A 21,641-nucleotide genomic window follows, 5' to 3' on the forward strand; every position below is an offset into this window, starting at 1 on the left:
GAGTGCAAGGGAGTCTGATATGGACACAATAATGAAGGCAACATAATCACTCGACATTTATGCAAGGTGGATGTAATGAAGAGTGGACCACTGCGATGGAAGGAAGAATCAAGAAGGAAGAGGAAATAAAGTGGAAGACATCTCGCATTGTGGAGACACGCACAAGGCAACTGCTCCTTATGCAGATACTAGCACAGATGGAGAGTGTGTTTAGGACAACCTTTTTAATGGTCCGACAAGCAAAAGAGGAGGTAACAAAAAATCAAAGAATGGATTCTCGTGGAGGAAAAAAAGCAAAAAGTCCGAAAAAGAATGAGAACTAGAAAAGGTAACTCAGGCAGAGAAATTAGCAATGGCAGAAAAGGATTGGGTGGACACCCAATGACTACTTCAAACAGCCTGAGCCAAGCAACTAGCAATGGCAGCAAGGCACCTCCAGTTCAGGGATGTCCTCCCACCCTACCTCTTTGAAGTGTGGATTTGCTAGTTCATTTTGTTTTGGTCATCCAAAAGAAAACTTCTTTTTTAGGGGGCGGGGGGTATAATGTAGGGTCATAAAAAAACATTAGTATACCATAGTTTTGATTAAGGATTATTAGTAAGGGGTTCGGGCAGTTAGGCATAGTGAAGTGATGTGTTGGTTGGTCCTCTTAACCAACCAAGGATAAATTTGAAGACTCTTAGACATGAATGATGTATGCATTATTTTGGTCATGAATAAAGAAAATTGTTTTCCCTCGCATTCACAAGGTACTAGTTCTATTATTCATATGGCAGTAGCTCTGTTATATGTTCTTGTGGGTATTGAATATAGATAGATTAAACTCAAGTTCTAGTAATCTGCTGTATAACCTATCTACAGATATTAAATTGTTTTGCAATTGAATTATATTATAATTTATTAAATTTACTTATTTGTTTTTATTCTTTAATTTTATTATTATTTATTTATTATTAAATCCTATTTTAGAAAAAAGGCATGACAAAGCAGCACCAAAGGAAAACATATTTAAGAAGAATCCCAACCCAAATGGAGCAAGGAAGAAGGCTAAAACATAAAAGAGAGAGATACTAGCAAGAGGGCATGGTAGGGGTTCCCTAGTAAATGATTCTAGTGTGGAGAAGTTGGTGCTTATGAATGTCCTTAGATACAAGAAGGAAGGAAGAAGAGTACAGCAAGAAACCACTTGGCACAAAAAGATGAACGGGAGAGTGATGCACCCCAAAACGGTGAAAACTTGAAGAAGGTGAAACTCTCATGATGAGGATATTACAATAATAGATAGTTTCTATTATTATTATTTATAATTTAATTCTTATCTATTGTAATCTCTTGTAAATATTAGAATATTTCTAACATTTAGGTTCCTATGTCTAGAATAGAATGTTTCTATTCTTTGCAATTGTTTCCTATGGAAACATCGTCCATTCTTTTGTATATATTGATCTCTTGATCGTTGTTAATATGAAGCAAATATTTACCAATTTCTTCATAATAGAGAAGAGTAGATGAATTCAAAGGTAGTGGAGAAACATACCAAGGGAGTCTCTTTCGAATTGTGCAAAATTAGAGGCAAGTATTGCAAAGTTATAGTAGATATGGTACTCCAGATAATATAATATCTGAGGAGATGATAGAAAAGTTGGGTTTGAAAATGTGTAAGCACCCTAGTCCATCCAAAGTTTCATCGTTACAAGAGGGACATGAGATGACTATGAGTGAGCAATGTTTGATTAGTTTTCAAATTGGTTCCTGTAAAGATGAAGTGTTATGTGATGTGATGTCTATAATTGTTTTTCATGTGTTGTCAGGAGGCCATGACAATTTGACAAGAAGGCCATTCATAATGGTTACATGATTGCGTACACCATCTTGAAAATACAGTCAAAAATGTGTCTTGAATCCTTCAAGGGAAAAAGAGTTACATCCCAATTTTTGGCTCAATTTTAAAATGTTCCTTTATAGCCCCGTTGAGGCATCATGTGAAGTTGAGTGATTGGTCAAGTTAGTTATTCCTTATGTTTTCATGTGAAAACGAAATATTGATCAATTGTTATGATGATATATGAATTGGAAATGGATGACTAATATGATCATAGGCTATGATAATTTCGACTTTGTAAAATGATGAGAAATATGTTGTTACCATGATAAATTCTCACTTGCAAAAACGCAGCGAAGGGGGGGAAGCATTGCCAGAGAAACAATTGAGCACGGGGGCACCACCTATCATTGGCCAAACAGGTATGAGTCCTAGACCACCAAGGCTAAGGGTAAACGGCTAGGCAAGCAAGAGTATACTTCGGACAACCATGAGCTAACCAAGTTAATATGTATATATTATTAAAATAATAAAAGTATTCTCTTGAGCATGAAATGAATTAAGAACAATTTGAATGTATGTAAATATAGTAGGGATATCACTATAATAAAATATAAAGAATAAAATTATTATTTTATTCCTTATGTCAACATCTTATAAAGCGATTATTATTATTTAATTTCCAACCTTGGCAATGGTTTTATTATTTTATCATGAGCGGCCAAATTTCTATATTATTCATCGAGCCTTATATTGCTCAGTGGCAATTTTAATAATATTGTCACATATGTGCCGATGGCTTTTGTTTGTTTCTCCTTGCCACCTTTACATTTCTTGCTTGTAACCGAGCATGCAGCTGAGAAGGCAAAGATTTATGGTGTGATAGCTCATTTGGAACAACATTCTTATCATCAACAAAGTGAATACCATCTCTTACAACCTTCAAAACTTTCTTTTCATTTTTGCTTCACATTCTTTTCTCTACAAATCCCACACATTTTTCAGCAAAAGCATACCAACTGTTGTCTCCACATTGCAAAGATGGTGCTTTTGCCTCAATTTGGCGTTGTTTTGTTCATATTTGTTAATCGATGCCAAGGTTCCTGCACCAGGCGTTAGTAATCGATTGCTACTTTCTTTGCATTACACATAGCAACCAGTGACCATGATTTCCAGCATTGCTCAAGAACCAATCGAGCACTTGAAGAGACAACCTACAATCAGGTCATGAAAATACTCTACTGAATTTTGTTCTTTTAATTTGATGTATAGTGAGGTCGTAGTTGTAGCCTAGATTGGAAAGCAATATTAATGTTGTTAGAGCTTGATCGGATACAGTCTACTATTTCTTTCATTATATATGAATAGTAGGATTGCTCCAGATCGAGCAAGACTATGGCATAATACATGTAACCAATTTCTTTTCATAATCATAGTTTAATTAGTATTGTCCAAAGTGTGAACTGATACAAAGTATCTACAATATATTCTCCGAGATAAGAGAACACACCATTATGAATTAAGAATAAAGCTCAAGAATTATTTATCTTTTGGAATGCCATGGCCTAGGTCAGGTAGATACAAAAGATGCGATTATAAATGCTTTTACATCAACCCCAGTGATTCATCAGGGAATACCAACATGATCGAGATGAAGGGTGTGTAATGGCAATCATTGGATTATGGTTTACTCCTGCATGATAAAGAATAGAACAATTACTAACATAAGAAAGTAATAAAAGATGTTTAAAATCTGTGTCAGCTCATGGTAGTCCATTGTATAAGTCTTGTTGTCTAGTCGAACGACGGGTTGATACTCTAACACCAGGATGCTCAATGGTTGGATAATGGTGCCCCAAACCTAATCCCAACTAGGGAGGGTCTTTCTCTGTAGAGATTGTGTGGGGATACTTACAAGTCCACGGTTAAGATGTTATGCTCCTGACAATGCTTCTCCTCTCCACCAAATGCCAAGGCTTGCACAAGACAGAGATATGATTTGCATTCAAATATCTTCTAGTAACGGGTATTTTACTTTTATGAATTTGAAATTTCAAGTTGAAGATATGTTAGATGGTTAATATTGTTAATATTGTTTAATCAATTATTTTGTTATAGCCGTTGGTTCTCTCCCATCTGAATATGTAAAGTAGATGTAAAACTGTCTTCATTTGAAAAGTAACGTATCTCTATTAGCAAAAAAAGATCTATCTTTCCATTTAGTAGTGGTTAGTTATGAAGGCAGCTATATTCATTGCATTTGTTGATTTAATGCTCTTTCAAATGTTGGCTAAGGCAATTCGGTAAATCCAGTATAACCATTGATCTCTTTCATATGAACATGTAAAATAGTTGTTATAACTGCCTTTTCATGCTCATGAATAGGAAAAGTAACTGTGCTAAATAACAGGATAGTTGATATTTATGGCTAGGAAAAATGGCTGTTACAAAGAGAAGCACGGAAAAGAATCAAGCTCCATTGTTTGTTGTAGGGTTGAAAAGCAGCCCATTGAGGAAAAGGAAGACATCAAACATAAGGGTTCAATCATAATTCAGGTGCAGATTTCAAAAGAGAAGGGTGGATTGGATTCAATAAAAAAGTGCAATAGAGGAAAAGAAAAGAGCGTCCCAAAGAGACGTGGTGATCAAAGACGAGGATCATGCGATGAAGATGATGAAGACCAGAAGAGTGAACAAGGGAATGCTTCCTTGTCATGGATCGAAAACAAACATGTGCTTACCGTTGAAGAGCGCAGAGTATACTAAGAGGGGGGGTGAATCCATATAATAACAAATTTGCCAATTTAAAACTTGTATCCAAACAATCAACTTCAAGTGCTGAAATGAACAATTATGCACATGAACACAATGACACAAAGATTTACGTGGAAACCCAATGTGGGAGAAAACCATGGCAAATAAATGTTTTCTTATAGAAATTGTTCTTTTACAAAGTTTTGTAGGCTATGACCTACTAGAGGCTCCAAACCCTATGTTTATGAGCACCAACTCAACAGAAGCTCCAACCTACTGGAAGCACCAACCCCCACTGCTATCTTCCTCAGCACCAACCCACTGCACACGAACTTCTTTTCCACCTCGTTAATGTTGCTTATTCAAATCATGATGGATATCTTTAAGTCTATCGACACTTCTCCTTCCTTCAAATCAATTACAAGTCTTCTTCTCAAATAGATCTTATGAAATGACTATAAGTCTGTCATAACTTCTTTCATTGATTTGCTATAAATCTGATATAAATTTCATCACAAATATGTCATAAGAAATTACAATCTCTTCCCTATAATCTAATCTTAGATCTGAAAACACTTCTGATGTAGTCTTTATAATATACTCTCTTTGATGTATATCTTCTTTAAATTCTCCCCACACATTTTTATTAAATCAGATATGTATATTATCTTTAATACACATCTCTATTGATCTTAATTTTCTGTTGTATCCTTTTCACATCTTCTTTCACTCTTTTATTCTTTTTAATATTCTACTTCCACCGCTCTGCTCAAACTAACATCTGAATATACAAATAAATATCTTTATATACTCTTTTTCTTCTCTTCTTTTTTAATCACTTACTTATTTTCTTTTCCAAAAGTCTACTCTCTTCTTATATCTTTTACTTCTGAAGAATCACATCCTTTGAATTAAAATATACGTCTCTTCTTAACAATCTCTAACTATACTTGCAAATTGTATTTACTAAAAACAACTTTAACTCTATCTTCATTGGGTTATATGGATTTTGTCTTCATATACTTATTGACTTACGTATGCACAAGGAATGCCACCATAAATAATCTTCATGCTTCATTGTGATGTGGAATGACACATTACGGGCTAAGTTAACAGACCACAATATCGTTTGGCAGAATTGGGAAACCCGATGATACGCACAGTATATTCAATCCAATATTTATTTCTTTGTCTTTCATAGCTTAGATTGCTTTCGTGTCTCCCTCTTCTATCTTGCATAAAATCAAACGACTCTCATAACGCTACCTCAACTACTGTGTCCTTTCTTCCTTCCGCCAAATATGAGTACTCCTTGACCGTGAAGATAATATTTATACTATCATAGCCATTATATATATATATATATATATATATATATAGTCCTTTCTTCCTTTCGTTAAATCTGAGTACTCCTTAACAATGAAGATAATGTTTATACTATCACAGCCATTATATATATATAGTCCTTTCTTCCTTTCATTAAATCTGAGTACTCCGTAACAGTGAAGATAATGTTTATACTATCACAGAAATTTTATATATATATATATAGCTAAAGATGATATCTGATGAGGATTAAAACGACAATCGTTGCTTACTCAATTACCAATATTATTTGTTTACTACTATCAAGAGTTCACTTCTTCATCGTGACCCTTTGTTTTTTGCCGCCAATTTCTCTTTCACAAATAATTGCAGCTTCCACACAAAATATACACACCCCACCTTGTAATCTTTCAATAATGGTGTGACAAATCCATTTTGTCGTCTCTCTAATGTTCGGTGGCTCCTCTTAAACATATATTTATGTTATTGGGCCCTCTCTTTAATTACTTGCCATTAATTCCTGATTGTATTCATATGATGGCCCATACACATCGCTTTCCTTTCAAACATAACATGTCATTAAATCATTTCTGATCTTTCTTCAATCGCTTTTTGTGATTGGGTCATTTCTAATGAGTTTCTTAATATTATCTCTCCTCTGTCTTTCCTAAACATAACAAGCTTTGTATATATCTCTGCTTCTATGTTGACTGAAGTTCGGTATCTGTGATACCATTGTTTTCCATTGGGCTTCCTCACCAAAAAAACCTTAGTTTGTAATCAAATCATAACCCTTAAAACTTTGCTTACGATGATGTCTGAGGTTTGTTTAGTATCTTGACTTTTCCATCCACGAGTCCATTTGCTATGTATGCATTCTGATGTGATTCAAAAAGACATGGACTCCTCTTTGAATCTCTGGCCTGCCTTTTAGCATTTTACCCTTCTATCGTTGAAGACATTAGTAGCTGATGTCTTTATTCATATTCCTATGGGTTCATTTGTATCTTCTCGGCACATACATTCCTTCATAGACGGTAAGTTTGACTGTAATGGACACCCTGGAAATGTCCAAAAACTCGCTCTAATACCACTGTATTGGACACCCTAGAAATGCCCAAAAACTCGCTCTGATACCACTATAATGGGCACCCTAGAAATGCCCAAGAGCTAAACCAATTGCTGAAAAGAGATTGTAATGTCTTTGCGTAGATTTAAACCACATAACATGAACAAAAACAAAGGAATTCATGCAAACTGAAAATTGAACTACTGCTGAAATATTATTAGTTCTCGAACTAATAAAATTAAATACATAGCAACTCACTAATTACTCTAGCATCATCAAATACATAACAAACTGTTCAACTCACTAATTACACCCAATCTGCCTGTGGCTGGAAATGCGTCCAAGCTGCCTATTAATGAGCTGATAGCAATGAATTCCGAAGGCCAAACTCCAAGGGAATAACGTCTAGAATGTCATTAGAGAGGATGAATGTCCTCTAATGCCAAAGAACAGAATTGTACATCCAAGTTCCTATCAAATGCAATTCACCATCATCTGATGCTAAACAATGAAGCTCCCACTTTTATTTATACTTTCCCTACACCCTTCTAGAAGGAAATAAAATATTAATTAATTGCATTTATTAGAAGCTTCCCCCTTCCAATAATTAATGCACTCTCTAGAAACTCCTCCCTTGCAATACAATAATTAATTGTGCTTCTAGAAAATTAAATTACTAGAGGCTTCCCCCTCAATAATTAATGCACTCTCTAGAAGCTTCTCCCTTGTAATACAATAATTAATTTAATTAATTAAATATAAAGTCACCTTTTAATTTTAATTTATTTAATGACTTTATAAGAAATTAATTTAATCAATTTCTCCTTATTTCTCCACTTAGCCTTTGAAGAACGTGAAGGCTAAGAACTCCACTTACTTGCTAAACAGATGGGGACATTACATTGACTACCATATAAATTAATATAATAGCGTTGCTTACTTTGTATTAAGTGTCTCACATTAAGAGCAAATGTTTACATTTTTGGAAATATACCATACTGAAACTGCTCAATAATATATTCATTCTATGAAATAATTTTGTCACTATTTATAAAGCTCTGCATAAATCATATCTTTATACTCTGTTGAATTTCCAATTTCTATAAATCAGTAGGATGATGCACAGGTGTTATCTGTCTTTCCCAATCCAAAGCACATCTCAGACTCCATCGTTTGTTGTTTCAATAAGCTCATCAGATAATTCTTTCATTGTAATCTATAGTGATTCAAGTCTTTATAATTATTTCATAATATTCCTGTTAAACTTTTCAACTACTTCTTTATCCGCTTATTGACATCAATGACAAGATTTCCATCGATCTCTCTAATCGACTTTAACATCAATGACAATAATCCCATCAACCATACCATGCATCCCCATATGTTTCTGATTTTGTGAGTTCATGGAACATTTCACTTACCTAGTGTGTCAATTCATCGAACATGTCACTCACCTAGTGTGTCTGGTGTAGAAGCACCTAGGTGCATCCACAAAGAGCACGACCGAAAAACAATTTGCCTCTTATTTGTTTTGTTTGACTCAAATTTTTGGCTTTTATTTGTTTTGTTTGGCATATCTGTTTCAATGCCTAAACCTCTTAAATTTGTTTTCACTTTCTCCATTTTGTTATCAAGAGAAGTTGTTACAGCTTCCTAATAGATATGTATGAAAATGTAGAAACATCGACAAGGCTTGTCAATTGTTTAATGCCTGCACTTACCTTCAGATTTTAAGAAAAGCCAAACCCCTAAAAAAAATTCCATGCACCTCCCGGGGGGGCACCACCTCTGATTTGCATACAAGTCAGTTACTACAACCTCCACAATCATCCTCCCAACTTGTGCTAAAATGGGAATTTTAGAACAGGGCATGGGCCCCATCAAAATAAAGAGTTTTATTGTAGTTGCAACTTCCTTGGAAGACGTGTGCAAAAATATGGAAGCAGAGACAGGTCACTGAACTGTTGACAAAATGCCTCAAAAATATGTTGCCCCATACAATGCAATGATTGCAGAATATGCACAGAATGGACTGTCGAATAGGCTTTGGAAACTGTCAAGCAAAGCAATTGGGAAGTGTAATGCCAAATGTCATAGCCTTAAACATGCAAAAAAAATGCCTCTTTCTTTTGGGCATTATGTTTTATCAAAATGGGAGGAATAATATAGAGGAAGAGCAGTGCAAGTCAGGGCAGGAGGAAGCATGAGTGTAGTAAGCACAGAGGGAAGAAATGGCTGCATAGAAAAAAAGAGGGGCGTCTTACAGAATCAGAGCAGAAAAGGAACAAGAGAACTGAAAAGTGTGCAAGTGTGAGAAGTGAAAAACAATTACACTTGCAGAGGGATGCACGTGAAAGTATTGAAGGTAAGGAATAAGAACACAGCAACAAAAAACCAATGAGTGGGCAGAGCAGAAAAAGAATAGTTGGGTGCATATGGTGAATTCGTATCCATGAGCCAGAAAATGATTCCAGCCAGGTTTGCAGATATGGATTATAAAAAGAAGTGTAATAGTTTGCAAGGATATTGTTTTAAAAAATAATCAAAGGAAATCCATAAATAATATATACAAGTTTTGAAGATGAAACAAAACATGTATAAAGAAAATCAGGGTAAGTAGATCTTGAGAGTTGAGACAAATCAAAGAAAATGAAGGCTTTTCCCAGGTGCGGAAGAGCCTCTATCACATGATTGATCAAGGTAATACAAATAAGAATCAGATGTTTGCAAGGTAGTATCTTGACACAAGCTCTAACCATTTGCACATCAAATCTACAGAGTGCTCTGTACTCATAGATCCAAACTAATAAACTTTCAAACCTAGCCTTTTTGTTTTGTATCTTTCCTGTAGCAATAAGTGTATTAATAATTATATCTTTCATAACAGCTAATTATCCTATCTGGGAAATCTGTCTTATCTTCAAATTTATCTATTTGGAAGGAAAATCATCTGATAACACAAAAAGCTTTTCAATTCATCAACGCAATATTTCAAATGGCAAAGAATTATTGCAAAAATGACAATAATATTTAATATTTCACATCCAGATCCAAACTAAACATTTCTACAAGTGCCAAGAAACATTCTCAAATGTATAAGCCTAGTACTCCACTTAGCAATCCAATACCCAGATGAGTTCACAATATTCATATAATAAAGTGTGCAATCAAGAAAATACTGAATACTTGTCTGCGATACCATAATTATCCATACCTTGTCCATTTGTTGGCCAAGACATCATAGCAGTGAACATCAGCTGTTGCCCCTGCTAACCCTAAAACTCAAGCAGAGATAGAAATCAACTTTCACATATTACTCGCCAATGATTTTGTACCCAAAATCCTAGAGAAAATTTTGAAAAAAAAAGACCGGCTCCATGATGTATACTAAATAAGCTGAAAATAAAAACTATGTTTTAAATAATTCATTTCCCTAGAGCTTGTCTTACTGTAGACAGATGCAAAAACTTGCTAGTGGAATATAACAAGCACTGCAATCATGAGATCTGATGTATTCATAAAATACAACATGAGAAAATTTTGAAATTTAAGTGTGTTATCCTAATTGCAAGGGGCAACTGCTTTTGTTTTCCAAAATGTCCCTATAACCAAAACTTGCAGATAAACCTTGTTTTTGCTGCTGAGATAGAATGAAATGCTAACATGTTTACGGAAAGAGATGCAAGTTGAAAAGTTAAAAAAATGGTCAATTGTGTGTGAAAAACAAAGGTAAATGCAAACTGTAGCAGTCCAGTGCAGCTGATCTGAATTGACATACCAAATATTTTAATGTTTTCTATAATTATTGATTATTGATAAATCAAAACGCTTTAAATGCTTTCTCAATATTTTTCTTCAAATTGCAGCTAGAATACAAGTCCTTTAATTTCTCCAAAAAATGCCGATGAGTGTGATCCATATGCAGTGCCTTCATGAAGCTCATCTAACATTTATACAAAGATGGAAAAGTCTTAAATGGTTACACATTGATGGGCAAAATTTAAATTTGGCACTGAAGCTTGAATCAACAATTGAAAACCTAAATCAACTTTCCTTAGGTACCATGGTTGACCTTAAATGTAAACTGAATGGTGGACTCCACCAAGCAGATCAAGTTACAATATATTTTTCAGATTTCTCTTTTAAAATTTAATATAGAATACTAAAGGCAGTGGTTAAACATAATATAATGCAAAAACCTAAGCACATCATAAATAAATCAAATGCATTAAAAATGAAAATAAATAGGTTAATTAAAGAGATAATTACATATTAATAGGTGCCTGATATATGTACAACAGGCATTTACTAGAAGTAATCTAAAGCGGCAATACAAAAAACATACGCTCATGTAGATATTGCAAACGAAGCCTTTAAGACTTTAAACACAAGGTAACTGTAGTACTCTAAGTTGTATGTAAGATATTTTTTCCTTGCTCTCAAGATTAAAAAATTGAAGATTTCTAATTCTTACAAACAGCACTTAAAAATATGAATACATGAAAAAGAGGTAATTAGAAGATAAAAATATGAGAAGAATATGCATAATCAGAGAATCAAATGAAAACTCAAATCTAACAGTGTGATTCTGCAGCATGGTTTTCCTCAAGTAGGAAAACACAAGCCATTCATTTAATTACCAAAGACACAGAAAATTTTCAATCCTATTTTAACTTTTAGATGCAGATAAAAGACAAAATATCTCCCAAGTTCCATGTCTAGACTCGGATTGAAAGCTGCATTTTAGAGCTTGTTTTTCCTCCATTTTGAGGCAGGCATGCAGCTTATTGCTAAAATTATGAAGTTTCTTCAGCAATGAAATATCTATCTTTGTTCCCCCATTAATGGGGTAAAAGAAAATGTATCTGCTAGAAAGAATAATGTTCGGAAATCAACCCCTTTGTGAAAGCTTATGTTCAACTTTGATGATGTCTCCAAAGGGAATCCAGGTTTAGCAGCAGAAGGAATGATTAATAGAGATTCTAATAATGGCTTGATTCATGCGAGGCTCTCTTCACTTTGGCCAAAAAAAGAAAACAAGCAGAATGGCTAGTTGCTGTGCCAGGTTCAACGGTCTTCAGAAATAGTGTATAACCAGCTTATGGTTCAAGGGGACTCACAAAATATTATATAGGACTTCAGAATCAGAAATGTCCAAATTCTAAGCTTTGAAGGTTGCTTGATGAAGCCTTGGCGCTTTTAAGAACTTTATCATGTCTCCTTTATGCTCTGTCATAAGGAATGTAACAAGGTGGCTGATGCAACTCTTGCAATTGTGAGCATCACTCAAGATCCTTTCTCTGCACATGTCAGTGAATTCAGTGATTCATGGCCTCTGTTCAGACAATTATTATTGGATGATAGACCACCTTGATAGCCATTCTTTGATTGTACTTTTCCACATCAGTTTCTTGTTTCAATGTGATGCTTTGGTCATTCCCTAGAGCAGTGTTCTACTGAAAATATTATCATTTATGATGGTCATTTACACCCTATCCTGCCATCCATGCTCAGATACACTATTCTTCCTTTTATATCATGGCAAGTTGTGGCTTTGGTGTAATGTTTTTTGCTTACAAGGCTACTTATTTACTGGCGTCTGCTTTCAAGTGAAGATTAAGTAGCATTTACCAGTGTCTCATCTTTTGTATCGATCCTAGGCATTTTTCCTTTGTTACAAAGAACCCACCTGTGGTAAAAGGTGCTGAATCATCACCTGCACACCCGTGGTAAAAGGTGTTAAATCATGTGACCTGCACTCAGGACAATTATAATTATCCCAAATAACATAAGTTGATCCTCCCTTAATTTTATATACCATTTCAACATCCCTAATTTGCATTCTTTGCAATTTCCTGAATTTTGGATCACACAAACTTGCAGCTTCCTTCAAAGGTACAGCCAGCTAAAACTTGTGATTCTCTTCAAAAGCACGCAGCAACCAATAAAGGATGGTAGGCATCATTTAGCATCACCTAATATATGTAAAATGCCTCATGAAAAGTTCTTATTGCTACAATCACCTGGTTAAATGTTGCAATTATCATCATATCCTACTGCAATCGTCTTTTTCTCTATGCAAAAAGTTGTGATCAGTGATTCATATTGTATGGCAGTCTAAGAAAAGTTTAAAATTTGAACATGGTTTAGCACTCTTCAATAATGCTGTGATCCTCAACTGTGTATTTTTAATGTGTACTTTTTCTTTGGAATATCTATAGATTGGTCATTGCAAACCAGCTATGAATTGTAGGTATGACAGAATTCTTCTCAAATTACAAACTAAGAAGGAATCAGAATCTGCACAATGGTGATTTATGTGTGAAATCACTCCTAGGAATTGTGGGGTTTTGTCCTCCAATTCCAGACACAGGGTTTTCATCCTCAAGTTTACTGAACCGAAATTCCATGCTCCAGAAAAAGTAGAAATCAGATAATAAATGGTTTCTCGATATCACACCTCCTTTGCCCTGCTTGGCCTTCCTTATATAGCTTTTTCTCCCAAGAGTCATAATCAAATGCTCCTTGATTTATGTTATTAGAATAAACTTTAATTACAATTGCATAACATTACTTAAACCTTCATTGAGGCTGAAAATAGCATCATTTCCTTGTCTTGAGGATTTGCCAGCTATATTGCAAAGAGTTTCATGTAATGTGCTGCCTGTGAAATCATTTTTTCCACGGTGCTGAGTGTGCTCCTTCAAGTCCTGTAGATTGATAATTAGCCGATAGGCTTATTCATGGGGGCAACCCCCTGCTGGAATAGTCTCACGCTGCTGCAATCAAAAATTGGTTCTCAGAATTGATTTCTCAGTTATTCCCAACTGTCAACAATTAAAAACAAAAGAGGCAATGAGGCAACAAATATCTCATGCCACATAAGGGTTGTCATGGCTGCTATTGGCAGAGGTGAGAGAAATGGCCATTCATGTTCGCTGGATAGAGAATTTAAATGAGCCGACATACACCTACTTTTTTTATTGGCGTCTTAGCCTTGTCATCACCAATGCCGCCAATGGAGCCATTGTTGTTAATTCTCCAAACGAAACCGAGAAGAGTAATTATCGTCATCAATATTTCCTCCTTATCGTCGTTGTTGGACAAGTCTTTACTTGCACAATGCCATACATCGACCAAAATAGCTCTTTTGTTAATATATATTGTTAGAGAATGAGCTCATATGTTTCATTTAATTTTAAAATCAAGCTAACATCATCTTTTGTTCAATAAAAACTACACACTGATTCTTTGCGCGATCACAAAAAAACAAGACCTCCATGATTTAGTAGTTTGACCAAAGAAAGCTATAAGTTGATCTAGATCTCCTACTTTTTAAATTTTAATGGAGTATTTAGGGTGTTCAGTGGTATTTGCGTTGATTTTGGGAACAATTGTTTCCTTAAGGCTTATGTTGCATAGGAAGAAGAATTTAAGAGGAGCATCTTTGACAATGCATATTCAGGATGCACTGCTTAACGCAACGACAATGAAGGGAAAGAAGACAGATATCATTATTGTTGGAGTTGTCGTTGCAGGTTCTGCTCTTGTTTATAGTCTTGGAAAGGCAAATCCTCTCTTTTTCAAATATGTTCTTTGGAAAGCTTTAATCTTTTTAATTTGCCCTAATTTAAAAAATCCTGTAGTGTTTGATCCAAATTGATATATTGATAATTGTATCAAAATTTAAACAATGATATCTCTATTTAAAATTAAAATTTGATAAAATCTCCTCATGAATAATCCAATTTAGATACGGGGAGGATTTCATTTCTAGTAACTGCATTATACAAGCATAGGGTGTGCACTAGTTGAATCGAAATTCAAGAATTTATTGAATATAAAGTATTTATATTCACGTAATAAGTTATATAACATCAATTTTGTCATAGCTCAGCTAACATTTGCTAGAAGAGTGTGAACATCATAGATACACTTTGATGTCCCCTTTCTAATTTGCCCTAGAAGCTGCCCTAAATCACATTTTTGAATGGATTAGGATTATGGTTTACCAATCAAATGGTTACTATAATTATGCAATCCATAACTTGAATCCTTCATTCAATGCATGAATACAAATGTAAACATACAAATATATATAGGATTAGATCACAATGTTAATATTTTTTTGTAAACAGGATCAAGGGTTAGAGTAAAGAGTAAAACAAAATATGTGGGTGTGTGGGTGTGGGAGGTTCTAAATGCATGCATAACAAACCAATTTATAGAATTTCTTTGAATAAAAGGACAATTCAAGTTTAAAATGATGTCAATCGTTTTTACCGTATCATAGGCCAATGTAAGATTTTTCGTAGAAAACTTCATTTGACACATTTTACAAATAAATATGTCCATTAAGGGGTGTCTCAAGTGCACTACCACTAGACAGTAGACACAGAATCCATGGAAGTCATTGTATTGTATCTCCCACACCTCACGAGCCCTCCTCCGTACTCCTCTAACTCCACAATCGTCCCCATTACAACTGTCATCATTTTTCCTTCTACCTCCTTTACTAAATCGCAACTTCGTCATATGCAAATAAATGAGAGAATAAGAATTGGGACCGGTAATGTCTACTATGATCCTAAAATTGCCATCCAACAAAGAGCATCGAGGTATTGTTTCCATGTTAGAAAGCACGTAATTATGTGGCCATGTGAATTTGCATGGAAAAGAAGCCACAACCATGGTCTAGTGCATAGTCAAGCCAAGCGCTTTCCCTAAAGCATTTGTAAATTGTTTTTAGCTGCAAAAGAAAAGATACAACAATAGTTGCACACATAGATAAGGTCACTCTAGAGAAAAATAGCTCTTGGGCATTTGGCCTCTTTGGTAGGAGTATACATCGTAGGAGAGTAGGTCTATGCGGCTATAAAACAAAGCCTCATTTTTTAACTCAAAGAAACATGTGGAAAGGAGATTTTACACTTGTGCGAAATTGCTATTACGAATTCAGGCTTTCTTGCCAAGTAATGCCTCCATGTCAATGTGGTGACCCACATTAAAAAAGTTGCTTATATTCTTCTCAATGTTTGAAATTTGTTCTCCAGAAAATGAGGCTATGGAATTGTCACCGTCGAACATAGTCACTAGAATGTTGTAGACCGCCTCGTATTTGAGGGTTCAAAATCGCAAACTCCTCTGAGTTATCTTCCTTTGCTTAGAAGGACATTACATCCAACACAATTCGTTCAATCATTTGATGAAATTCATCCCCTTTGTTGGCGATCTTTCCCAGCAGCTTCTTGGAAGGAGTCTAACTCCTCTCTCCAAAGAACTCCAGCATATTTGGAATCTTCTAGCAACTACCACAGGAAAGGAAGATTTGCAAAGTCTTGTCTCCATATAAAGCCAGGGCCTTTTCACATTTTGAAACCGTCCATTTTTAATCGGATCCTGCAAAGCCTAGCAATAGATTGCCAAAGGCTCGCTCAACAACAACTCATGACCTTTCTCAACATTCTTTGTGACAAATAAACCCTTGTCACTACCATTTCTTATCATCCAGCCCGATGAAGCCCCCATCCGGTTGGAAAACATGGTCTTATGAATATGTTACACTCCATTTACCATTTGCCTCAATAAATAGGGCCCGCCTCTTTTCCAAGGAACCATATGAACTTCGAAAGAAAATAAATGCTTCCATATATCTTTCGACAGATAAGAGGGATTGAATTTTACACACAGCTCCAACACCATCAGAAAGGCCATCGTAATAACAAATGCAGTTTGCATCTTGGAGCACCTCTACTAAACTACCAAGCTTTAAATTTGTAGTCCATCTTTTTATGTGCATGTTATGAATAATACCTATGGTTTTCAATATTGACTCTGGAAACAGAGAGTAAACCCTTGGTACTTTCGTTAAATCTGAACTGTATTGTGCTTAACTTAAACTCATCTATTATAGCTAACAGAAAAATAGTGCAATTAATACACCCCGTCCCATTCACCTATCAGCTATACCCTTGGACCCACTCTCGATTCAAGCACTAGTCTTATCCTAGGTATTACGGAGCTGCGAAAGGTCTCCGCTATGATACACTCACTCCTTCAGATAAAGTAAATTATTCAAGCTAGGAAGTGGCAAATAACAGCCACCTTGGATGTTTCTTGAGCCTTTCCTTACCAAAATATATTCTTCCTTGTGAAATTGAATTTGCTTTAGATTATTGACAATTTGAATTAAAAAAAATCCATTCCCATCCCCTTAGTATTAAGGATTAAGGATCAAATAACATATAAAAGCATATACATATTAATAATCTTCTTAATCATTCTTCACACAAAGCCCAAGGGCGGATACAACACTCCCCTTGGCCCACGTGTGCCAGGACACCAGCCAACATGGGGTGGCCTACCTAGTGGGAAAGCTCATCTTTGCTCTCCCAAATTGTGTTGCCTTATTCACCTACCTATGATTGTAACTTCTCTTAATTCATCCAACAATCAACCAATTGAAGTATAAGAGCATTTAAATAAAGGAAGCACAATTAGGGGCCCAAAGCATCCTTCACACTAAGCCCAAGGTTGGATACAACACTCCCCCATGGCCCACATGTGGCAGGACGCCATCCATTTAACATGGGGTGGCCTACTTAGTTTGGAAGCTCCTCTTTGCTTTCCCAATTCATGTCACCTTATACACATGCCTATGATTGTGAGTCTGTGACTTCTATTAATTCAATTCCAACAATCAACCATGTACATGTTGGCAAGGGAACCGCAACAGGCCACCTAGAATATTCCTTTTATTTAAGTCTAAGGGCGGATACAACACTTCCCCTTGGTCCACATGTGACACCAACCATCCATCATGGGGTGGCCTAATTAGAAGGTTAATTTGTATCTTCTCTTCCTCTTTGTATTTCCTTACTCACCTTACACATTATTGTTTGTAGGAGAACAAGTAGATTTAATAAACATATAAGAATCTAAGTCGGTCAGCATTTCACCCTCATTAAACAACCAAATTCATAAAATATTATAAGCTAGACAATACCTTATTTATGCTTACCACAATAATTGCTATTATCACAAGATGGTTGTATTCTGAAATGTAGATCGCTTGAACTCAATACAAATCTTGTTTTGCCTTCTTCAATTGTAATGTTCCCTATTTGGGACATTAGAAAATTTAAAGACATATTCATATAATATTAAAATTGACTATGAGAGCGTGGATTAAAACTATAAAAGGTCAATTTAGTATTATAAAGTGGGCTAAATATGACAAGGAGAAATAAGATGAAAAGACAGGAAGTCAAAGAGTCACAACTTTGAGGATTAAAAGGAGAGAGACTCATTCATTCAGAGGATGCTTGGTTTATGATTCAGATTTCAATTTCTCTCTTGCGAGAGTTATTCGGAAAGCTTCAACTTTCATCCAACGGGAGGACGTAAACCCTCGTGCCAGTAGACAATGGACGCAAACCCATTGTCCGTGGAGATGTCACATGAAGTGTCTTGCGTAAGCTTGCGGAAATCGGGTAAATATCCAATGGGAATATTTCAGTGGTATCAGAGCTGGTTTTCCTGCCAACCTGTGAAGTTTTCCTAGAAACTGTATTATTTCAATCTTTGCGAAGAAATACAATTTGGCTTCTAGATTAATATTCCAGAAAGATTTGAGGCAGCCAGTGGTATTTGGTCGGCATGGGTAACACAGATTATATGGGCCTATCAGTAATGGGAAGCAAATTCAAATAAGAAAGAAAAAACGAGGCTTTGGAATGTTTGTGTGAGAAGACTCAGACTCCACAAACATTATGCAATTTTAGAAATGATTGAAATATACTGAGGAAATTGTTGGGAATGGGTAGTTGATTAATGTGAGAGCATTTAAGTTCATGTTTTACTGAAAGGATGGTAGTTGCCTATACCCCATGCTTGTTCTGCAACAAACATCTAAGCTATAGTGGAGGATGTGGTTTTGAGAGCATAGGGACGTAAAGGTTTCCTACAATAGAAATAAGCATTGCTAGATATTAAAGGTACTCAAAATCTATAAGTGATATTCCTATATGCGCACTAGCCTAGAGGAGATTTTGCATGGAGCCAGTAGCGACTAAATTTCCCATAAAACTATTCGACATCTTAAGGTATCTTTGATTATTTGAAGGTCATTCTTGAAAATAAACGCAGAGCCATTAGACATCTGAAAGTGAGTTGCTCCTTGGGGGACGTTACTAGAGGCATCCGAAGGAAACATTGTGCTAATTATACTCGAGTGCCTGAGCAGTACACTGTCATAGCCTAACAACACATTTAAAATATAATATCATTACATAAGTTGTGCAGAACCACTCAAATTCGACAGGAGAAATATTAATTATTATTTCAAAGTCTAAGTTTTACAAAACATCTTTTGAGGTCTATGTTACTGGAAAAAATATCCTCCATATTTTGGGGTGCCTAGTATGAGAGCAGGATAATTTCTAGATCTGAATTGTGCTGGGATTTTTCTAGTAATCAAAGTTTGAAACAGATATTTGGATGTGTCAAGAATTTACATAAGGTTGTGGGTTATTTCTAAGTGTTGTGAAATATTTTGGGGCATTCTCAAAAATAATCTCTGGTGATTGCAATTTGTCTCATGAGCAATATTTTGAAATATTTGAGGAACAACATTCTCTTAGGTTCATACTTCTGCCGTGAGTTTTGGAATCTGTCGGAGATTATAAGATTATTAGAGGTTTAGTTGAAGGAATTTGTGTGTGCATTGGGAAAGAAAATATGTGGTGTGTTTCTTCGAGACGCATGGGTAATCAATTGTATACGGCTTGTGAGTCGAGTGGTGGATAGAGATTATCGTTTCAACTCCCTTACATAACAGTGGGTTGGTTCAAGGGTGTTTTTACAAAAAACGTTTATTATTGAGATTTGTTTCAAGAGAAAATGTTTAATGCGATTCCCAATTATTCAAAAGCTTATATTTGCTTACCAGCAGCAAACATAGTATTGGGCAACAACGACTTATGATATGTAATTCTGAAGAAGTATTTGGCAATTTAAATCTTGGCATTACTTATCGATAGAGGTAGCAGATTGGATATACTTGCTATTAAAAACGGTTTGGGAAAAGAAGACAACTCCAGATTGTGCGATATGCTATTGTCGTGTGTCACCCAATAGTCCCAATGTACAAATAAGAGTTAGAAGAATTTGTAACGAGCGGGGAAAAGGGAAAGGCGCTTCATCTTCATTCGATAATAAATGAAAACTGTGCAAGATTCCCTGAGTTTGCGATTACAAAGGCAAGGAGTATCCAACAAGAGTTGAAGAGGATTATACAAACGGTTTTGACAAAGCTTGAATATTGGTTCCTTGGAGTTAAATTAAGAGGCTTTTATTCTTTGTATTGAACCATTACAAGTATTTGTTTCAATATTTGCAGACATGTCATTTGAACAGAAACTCCTTGATCGTTACAAAGCTAGCATTTTCAATGGTGGACAAAAGAGTCCTTCAATACGAATTTTGGCAGTCATAATAAAGAGTTTGTACCTGAGTTGTTCATCCCTGTCCTGTACAAGTTATTGTCAGTGGAATCTCTTTGGCAGGAAGGGTTGTGTGCTAGCACTTACACAAGGAGTTGGACTTTCAAAAGGTGGGAGGGTGACAAGAGATAGTGGGAGTTTCGGCAGGAAAAGTGGGAGTTGCGACAGGAGATAAATGAGGGTTTCGGCAGGAAAAGTGGGAGTTGCGACAGGAGACAGTGAAAGTTGCGGCAAAAATCAGTGGAAGTGTGTTGGCAAGTCTGAGACACGGGTAACGTTATTTCTAGTTGAAGGCTCACACTATCCCATTCAGCAACCACATCTAGGATATAAGACTGAACGCAGAAGTAGCAGGAGTTTGTATAGGGTACTGCTGACAAACTGCAAACTATAAGTTTTGCAAGCATCAGGTGTGTAGTATTGACTACCAAAGAGGTTAGGGGGTTACCAACCAAGCACATTACTACCAGGTCAGCTCCAACAGTAACGCAGGGGGAATCAATGGTATAGGTGAGGAGTGTTTCAAGAGACATACTCAAAAAAGGGCAGACCCAGTGAGAGACATATTGGGAGCCGCACACTACCATCCAACTAGTGGGGAGGCAAAAACTTTGACTGTGATTGCGATTAGCATTGCAAATTTGGTTGTTGGATTCTTTCTGATCATAACAAATATTTTGTATCTCCGTCACTTTCACCAAAACAAGTTCACAAAAACAATTGGACACAACTTTTGGTTAAATGGAATTATAGCAATACTTTCTCACCTTACTTTTGGATCACTGGCACCAATCACCTATGGTTTCTCTTTCCTAAAGAGTAATGATACGATGCACAATTCCTTACAGCAATAGACTTAGGTCTATCTGAAAGTTGGATTGTGATGTTGCTGAAGCAATCTATTGACGTTGTACAACCACCAACTATTTGACAAAATTATTTGAGCAAATTGGAAAGTTTTGGTTGTAGCTGAGTCCCGACTATTAGTTGGGGAAAATACCTAATCAGGACAGGGTTATGAAGGACCTTGCTCAAATTAAACAACAGTTAACCCATAATTTCCAATCTAATATAAGAGCAGATATACTGGACATTTATGATGAATATAACAAATTTCCAGCACAAATTCAAAGCAATATTTTTTTTTTTTATTATATGAACTTCCAT

At 35.6% G+C, this 21,641-nt stretch overlaps 1 protein-coding gene across 1 annotated transcript in view; it reads right to left on the bottom strand.

The window, feature by feature from the left end:
* Positions 1 to 21,641, bottom strand: part of LOC149554537 (serine/threonine-protein phosphatase BSL3-like) — a 110,471-nt gene that overhangs the window by 79,363 nt on the left and 9,467 nt on the right. The window contains exon 3 of the mRNA XM_089828581.1: positions 10,187 to 10,247. Coding sequence (XP_089684707.1) covers positions 10,187 to 10,247 — 61 coding nt within the window. The remainder of the gene's footprint in view (positions 1 to 10,186; positions 10,248 to 21,641) is intronic.

This window comes from Cupressus sempervirens, chromosome 5 (genome assembly GCF_028749045.1).
Source record: "Cupressus sempervirens isolate cs-2001-9-10 chromosome 5, ASM2874904v1, whole genome shotgun sequence".
Lineage (NCBI taxonomy): Eukaryota > Viridiplantae > Streptophyta > Pinopsida > Cupressales > Cupressaceae > Cupressus > Cupressus sempervirens.